This window comes from Eufriesea mexicana, unplaced genomic scaffold, assembly GCF_001483705.2.
Source record: "Eufriesea mexicana isolate 0111107269 unplaced genomic scaffold, ASM148370v2 scaffold58364, whole genome shotgun sequence".
Lineage (NCBI taxonomy): Eukaryota > Metazoa > Arthropoda > Insecta > Hymenoptera > Apidae > Eufriesea > Eufriesea mexicana.
Window position 1 is genome coordinate 46,674 of NW_016963458.1, and position 7,090 is coordinate 53,763.

Here is a 7,090-nt window from a genome sequence, read left to right on the forward strand (position 1 = left end):
TTCATGAGCCTCGAAACGATATCGAAATGTTCAAAAATTGAAATTATTTTTAATGATTGATCTTTTTTACCGACCAAATGCACATATTGATAACTTATCGTTATACCAAATACTTTGACTACCTGTCTCTCTTTTTTACCTATCATTTTACTATAATAACTTTTTGATAAAATATTTTAGTATTTTAAATATTTTAAATTACTAAAACTAATTGTATAAAGTTTTACTACTACAACCTTTATTAACAAAAAAAGCATAGATAATATTAGTACCTACATAATAAAACATTATGAAATTTTCTTTTCTATAAATTTGTACTATAGAAATAAATGTGTCGCGTCTAATTAAATTATATATTTTTATCATAGAACGATGTAATACGAATTACAAAGCTAACGTACTCTAAAATTTCAAACATATTTTGAATTCTAATAACATTCACTGCAATTTAGAATATGATTCAAGTAATTAACGATTACTAAAATGAAATAACAATTATATACAAGAGATCGATATTATAAAATCACAACAATTAAACACGGACACACACAAAGAAAAAACAATACATTTTTTGGTGTTTATTATTTTTTTCAATATATTTTCCTTTTTCCACTACTTCTTTTCACACAAATTATACATTCATTATGTTTACAATACTTCTCATGTTTTCATGCTTAAAAACTTAATTTGCTTCTACATTAAACTATGATGTAACTGGACTGCAAAATCCATTAGTAAAAGATATTAAATGTTAACAAATTTAATATGAATATAAACGGCTATATTATAATGAAAAAATTAGAAAATAATTAATTACACATAACTTTTTAATCCACCTATTTCTTTATTAAGATTCTGGGAATTCTGTCTTGAAAATCTTCGATTTCCGTCTCGCATTTTTTGTATATTATTTTTCATTATTAAAGGTTTTAATATAAATTCTTCCAATGTAATCTGTAAGAAAGACATAATATTGAATACGAAATATGGTTACAAAGTTTTAAAACATTTCTGAAATAACTTACACCTGTTTGAATAAGATTCCTGCGTTTAATTTCATCTATTAATGTATGTATGTGAGTAGCTTCTGGTACATTCTCCATATCTAATTTATTTTCCAGATTATATATCTGTAGCATAAGAATAAAGAGAAATTATAAGTTAAATTATAAGTATTACACAAAAATCTGTTCTATTAAATTTGCAACATTTTATATATTACAATTCAACATACCGCATCGGCAAAAATGGCTTGGTAATAAGAATTTTCATTCTCTAATACTCGTTTCAATATAGGAATTATTTGAATATATCTTCCTAATTGTACATATGTCATTATTTTAAGAGATCTGATACTTATTACTTGTTCCACTGGTCCTGAATTTATTATATTTAATGCCATTTCAGGTGAATTTTGTTTCAATGCTAGAGCTGCCATTATAGCACGACTTCTTGGTCCATGTATTGTATTTGTATTATAATGCCAATATTTTAATGCATACTGCATAGATTCTCGTGTATTCTGAATAAAATAATTATACATAAAAAATGTGAAATTACTTAATATGTATAGAGTTATTAATTAAAAATTAAAACTGTTACCTCTATCAGACATACAGCATATATTATAATAAAATTGCTTCCAATGAATGTTGAACCTTTTGTATTCAATACATGCTCAAATGTAGATTTTATTTCATCGAACATTTTATGTTTATACAATAAAGATATTAAAATACGATAAACTACACGATAATTATAAGTATCATCAAATTCAGGATCCATAAATGCTTTCAAAGCATATTTAGGTTGATCCAAATGATAGTACATTCTCATGAATGCTGGTCCAAATCTGTATGATCCAAAACCAGTAATTCGTTGGTTAGCAACATACTTTCGTAACATTTTATCCAGCAAATCCATATCTTGATCAGTAGCTTTTGCTAAATGTAACATTGCTTTCAAATCTTCTGAATATACAATTCCGTTTTCAGAATCACAAGTTTCCTGCATTTTCTCACGAAATGTGGACTCTATCTGCATAAACTGATTGCGAAACGTAAATCTTAAATTTTCGTAACTCGGTATACCTAAATCTTGTTCTGCATACATAAATCGAACCCCAACTATAAATAAAATAAATAAAACCAATTACAAAACTATAAAAATTTTAAGGTTATTTTCAAACTTATCATAAAGAATTAATATTCAAAAACATTTTTTCATTCTTAAACTTATTACATTTACTTGTATAAATTTAGGTTATGAGCATTACATACCATTTACAAAATTAGGTTTAAAAAGTTTTAAACAATTGTTTGTCAAAGAGACATTTAGTCTGCAAAATCTCCTTATACTTAGTGCCATTGCAATAAATGTTATATTTCTAATAAATTACAACTTTATGATAACGCAAGTAACGAAGTGGTACTTCCCTTTGCAGCGATGGAATTCTTATAACGGAAATAAGAGTACCAAATCCACATGCCTGCCAAATTCATATACGAATTAGTCAATAACACAATTAAAGAATAATGAATACTTTGTTATCGCAATTACAACATTCCATAACGTAATTAAAAAATTATTTAATATTTTTCACATCATTACTTTAAATTAAAATTAAATTCATAAGACATTATAATATTATGTAATATTTAAAAGAAAATGAAATTTTTTAATTATAACTCTAGTTAACGAACCATTTCCTTTATCATTGTACTAAATTTATTATAATACAATTAAATAACACAACTTTCATGAAAATATACCCTATTTCTAGATAGATCATTTTACTTTTTGTTTATAAATTAAGAGACCAAAAAAAATCAATTTTTATTATTACAAAACTTTTTACATTTCCTCAAATAAAGAATATTTTTTGTTATGTCTGATAAATAATAAACATTTACTGTATCGTATTACTTTAGAATATATATTTAGAAAATTAATGTAAGGAATAAATATTCATTTATTTATTCAATACTTATTTCTACTTTACATTGTATATTATTTTATTTTGCACTACTTTACATATTACTATTGTACTTAAAATTCATTTATAATTATTTATATCTAAAAAATTATACATTGATTACAGTTTTCAGTATCTATACATCCGCATTATGTTAATATTAATGCTTTACTTATTGATTTTAATTATACGGAAAATTATGTTAATTATTTAATTATATAAATGATTTTCATTTTACATTTATTCATCACAATAAAACTAACAAATATCTAATTGATACTCAATAAAATTACAATTATTTTAATGTACTCTCTCGTACACACAATTGCTTCTCGCTTCTTCTTTTCAATTGATATTTATTTGAAAGAACAACATTACGTAATGTTGAATGAAGAAATCTTTTATTAATAGACTCCTTTGGTTTAATCCATCCACTAGGACCCATTATTTCTGCTCTTTTTGCCCCAAGTTTTGCTTCTTCCAATAATGCTTCAACTGCAAGTCTAAAAAATATCTACTACATTAAACAAAATATAACAAGGAAACTTTGAAGTATAACAACTTCATAAATTTTAAATAATCATTACACAGTAACCATTATTACTTTTCATAGCATTTTATTATTTTAAAATTATTATATTATTTATATGAAATATATAAATAACAAAAATCAATTTTTATATTTTAGTATAAAACCATAAAATTTACCTGTTTAAAGTTTCATCATCCATTTTGTCAATGTTTAATTTTTGTAGTATTCGTATATAAAATACTGATATTTCCTTATTAACTTTTATCTTTCGTAATCAAAGAATTTGTTTATTAATAAATGATTTATTTATCACATGCAGTATAATGATTTTTAATAATCATTTTATTGAATATAAAAGAACAAAATGAATATTATGCAAATTATCTAAGTTAACAGGATAATTATATTTTACATACTTTCGAACTGACATAAACAGAGATATTAGTTAGAGTAAGGTTAACTTTATACCATGAGTAGAAACTAAGTTATATACGATTACGAACACTTGTATTTATTTGGTATTATGTATATTTAATTTTTAATTTTTAACAAAACACAAATTATTTAAATTCGAAACGATGAAATTGATATTATTTAAAATTTCTTAAACATCATTTGATAGTCACAAATGTTCTAGCATATTTTTTAATAATTTCTTAAATTTTATTCGTAAATAGTCTTAATAATCAAAAACAAAAATACATAAGCTTGAAAAATAATAAGTAATTGTATCATGATCTTATTTACAATTGAATTAAATCTAAATCTATATTTTCAGGGTATCAAATGAACTGAAATTAATGCAAAATTGCTATTAAATGTTCTATTTAACAATTCAGACATAATTTTATTTTTTAATAATGGAAGATCTAGAATTATATGAATTGAAAGAATTAAAAAAAAAATTAATTACAAAGGCATATAACTTAATTGAGAAATTAAAGAAGCAGGAAGATTATCAACAAACTGTTACATTGAAGTTGTATTATATTTGTACTTGTATTATATTTTAGTGTTTCCTGAATATTAACATTTATTACTTTTTACATTAGATTGACAAATACTACCAAAACTGTTAATACCTCAGAAGAAATATTTCTTGAACAGGATGAACATATATTATGTGAGATTTCTCGTCGAATCAGTGGAATAATTTTTGAAAATATAGATAAGAAATGGTTACATGACAATGTTTATAAATATACAGCTTATTTAAAAACAAAAGCTCTAAGTTTTTATATAGAGTTAATAATAAAATTGAAGGTAATAAAATAAAATAATGTTATGTTTACAAAAAGATAAGTTACATTAATATGCTATTTTTTGTATATTATTTTAGGATGAGGAAAAATTTGAAATTTGTGATATAACATGTCACTTCATAAATATTGATAAATGTTATATGATGGAGATTGAATTATGGGTTCAAATCATGACTAAAATGAAAAGCTTTGCATTTTTGACATCTGGTAATTTACAAATTTTATAATTTTTGTATATAACAAGAGCAAAATAAAAGCCTTGTTTTCATTTTTAGCGATTTCACAATATAATGACATGAGCACTGCCAGAAACAAAATATTAGAAATGTTAAAAGCTGAAAAGTATATAGACTATGAACAATGTACAGATGAGAATGGTGGAATTTTAATATACATACATTCAACCAAAAGAGTGAACCAAGTGTATTTAATAATTCAATGGTCATTAATGTTTTTGGAACAAACTTGGAAAATTGAAAATCATTTTATTATAGAATCTACAGAAATAGGTAACAAATGTAATTATAGTATTTCTTTTGTGTGATGCATCATATCTTTATAATATTTCTAGGAGTAAAATTTGCAGAAGAAAACAATTCCTTGTTAAAGAAATTTTGTAAATTAAACATCGCAAGGAAGAATTTTATTGATTTGTGGAATGAAATGCGTTTTGCTGTTGACCTATATGAAGAAAAAAGTTAATTAGGAATTAAATATGATATGGAATAATAAATTACTTTCCTAAAAACAAACTTTATATACTTTCTAAACATTTCATAATAATTATAAACTTTACTTAATAAACTGTCGTCGAATTGCATAGACATAATGAAGTATCTAATAGTACATGCAATAAATCAACAAATACTAATTTTAAATATATTTTCGCGTTATATTTCTACAATTTTTCTGTGCAGGTTATGTTCAAAAGCATGAAATTATTAAAACTATTACTTGTTACCATGTTATATTTTTCAAGTATTTATATCGAGGTATATATAATAAACAATATCCATTTCGATGAATATTTTTTATTCATCCCTACATAAACATAAATAAGAAAGTGGACAGTACAACTCCCCAGTGGCGCAATCGGTTAGCGCACGGTACTTATAAGACAGTAAATTTGTGAGCAATGCCGGGGTTGTGAGTTCGAGCCTCACCTGGGGAAATTTTTTTTTCTTAATATTTCTACATAAATATTTAAAACCCACAATACCCTAAACACATTTTGCATATGAACTTAAATATTACATTAATTGCTACATTAAACATGTATTAAAACAATAAAGTCACACAGTCGATGGTCTTCATTCAATTGCAAATAACATATATTACCCTTTACTAAGATTTTATTAACATAATATTAAACCAATTTAATGTTTTACTTTAAGTAACAATTTTATTCAAATGCATACAATGCTTATATACTAAATATATTATATAAATAAAATAACCGAAGTATATTAACTTGTAGTCTCTGTTCTTGATTCTATTTCTGGCTCTAACTTCTCATTCATTTCAGTTTCTTTAGCAATTTTTCGATTCCTCCATGCTTTCATATATGTTCTTGGATGTATAGGAAAGAAACCAGCAATTCCAAAAATTATGGCTATTGGTTTTGATACTGATACACCTTGACCCAACCAATATTGTATACGTTCGAAATTCAATGCAACTAATTTTTCATTATATTTGTTTGGCATAGGATCATAGGAACCTAGCTGTTCAATTGGAGGTTTATGCTGTCCTTGTTTAGTCTGAAATGAAATAGTGAACATTATATTTATAGATTTATATTAATAAACTTATTACAAATTTCTGTTATTGTAGTATTAAACACACAAATGTAAATGGTTATTAGCTTACCAACTAATGGTTTATCTATCTAATCATTTATCGAAAGATGTATTATTATACATTTCAAAATAAAACGTTGTAAAAATTCAAATTTTGCAAGAAAATACATTTATAATAGATACTAATAGAAATTAAGAAATCTTGACAAATTACATACTTATATAGATGAATGCATAGATATACAATAATACTTTACTTTAAAAAATTAATAGCATTAGAACAGTAATTAAAAATTATTTATGAAAACTTACATTCATAACAACAATATGAAAAAAAGGTCTATTGGCACATCCATAACGAACAAATCGTATTGTTTTATGCCATCGTGAAATATATCCAGTTCCAGATGAAGGGTGTAATGGTAATCGTGGCATTTTTTAAACGTTTGAATTATTCTAAATAGGTATACTTTCTTATAAGTTTAAAACACGTTACAGCCACACGATTATGATACTATCAACT

The 7,090-nt window shown here is 24.0% G+C and overlaps 4 protein-coding genes and 1 non-coding gene across 5 annotated transcripts; 2 read left to right on the forward strand and 3 right to left on the reverse strand.

Annotated features, from left to right (window-relative positions):
• Nucleotides 1–577: 577 nt before the first annotated feature.
• Nucleotides 578–2,446, reverse strand: LOC108554684 (pentatricopeptide repeat-containing protein 2, mitochondrial). Its single transcript, XM_017910025.1, has 5 exons — nucleotides 2,280–2,446; nucleotides 1,603–2,126; nucleotides 1,235–1,522; nucleotides 1,026–1,130; nucleotides 578–954 (listed from the first exon to the last, which is right to left on the reverse strand). Exons 1-5 carry the CDS (start codon nucleotides 2,365–2,367, stop codon nucleotides 814–816), a joined length of 1,146 nt encoding a protein of 381 aa, XP_017765514.1. The 5' UTR covers nucleotides 2,368–2,446; the 3' UTR covers nucleotides 578–813.
• Nucleotides 2,447–3,269: 823 nt separating this feature from the next.
• LOC108554685 (uncharacterized) lies at nucleotides 3,270–3,889 on the reverse strand. Its single transcript, XM_017910026.1, has 2 exons — nucleotides 3,683–3,889; nucleotides 3,270–3,477 (listed from the first exon to the last, which is right to left on the reverse strand). The coding sequence occupies exons 1-2, from the start codon at nucleotides 3,703–3,705 to the stop codon at nucleotides 3,270–3,272; spliced, it is 231 nt and encodes a 76-aa protein (XP_017765515.1). The 5' UTR covers nucleotides 3,706–3,889.
• A 477-nt stretch (nucleotides 3,890–4,366) lies between these two features.
• On the forward strand, nucleotides 4,367–5,470 carry LOC108554679 (uncharacterized). The gene is made up of 5 exons (XM_017910019.1): nucleotides 4,367–4,485; nucleotides 4,559–4,769; nucleotides 4,846–4,975; nucleotides 5,044–5,277; nucleotides 5,340–5,470. Exons 1-5 carry the CDS (start codon nucleotides 4,367–4,369, stop codon nucleotides 5,468–5,470), a joined length of 825 nt encoding a protein of 274 aa, XP_017765508.1.
• Nucleotides 5,471–5,845: 375 nt separating this feature from the next.
• TRNAI-UAU (transfer RNA isoleucine (anticodon UAU)) lies at nucleotides 5,846–5,939 on the forward strand. Its single transcript has 2 exons — nucleotides 5,846–5,883; nucleotides 5,904–5,939. It is a non-coding gene; the product is annotated as a tRNA-Ile (tRNA).
• Nucleotides 5,940–6,234: 295 nt separating this feature from the next.
• On the reverse strand, nucleotides 6,235–7,087 carry mRpS16 (mitochondrial ribosomal protein S16). The gene is made up of 2 exons (XM_017910020.1): nucleotides 6,880–7,087; nucleotides 6,235–6,528 (listed from the first exon to the last, which is right to left on the reverse strand). The coding sequence occupies exons 1-2, from the start codon at nucleotides 7,000–7,002 to the stop codon at nucleotides 6,235–6,237; spliced, it is 417 nt and encodes a 138-aa protein (XP_017765509.1). The 5' UTR covers nucleotides 7,003–7,087.
• Between the last annotated feature and the right edge of the window lie 3 nt (nucleotides 7,088–7,090).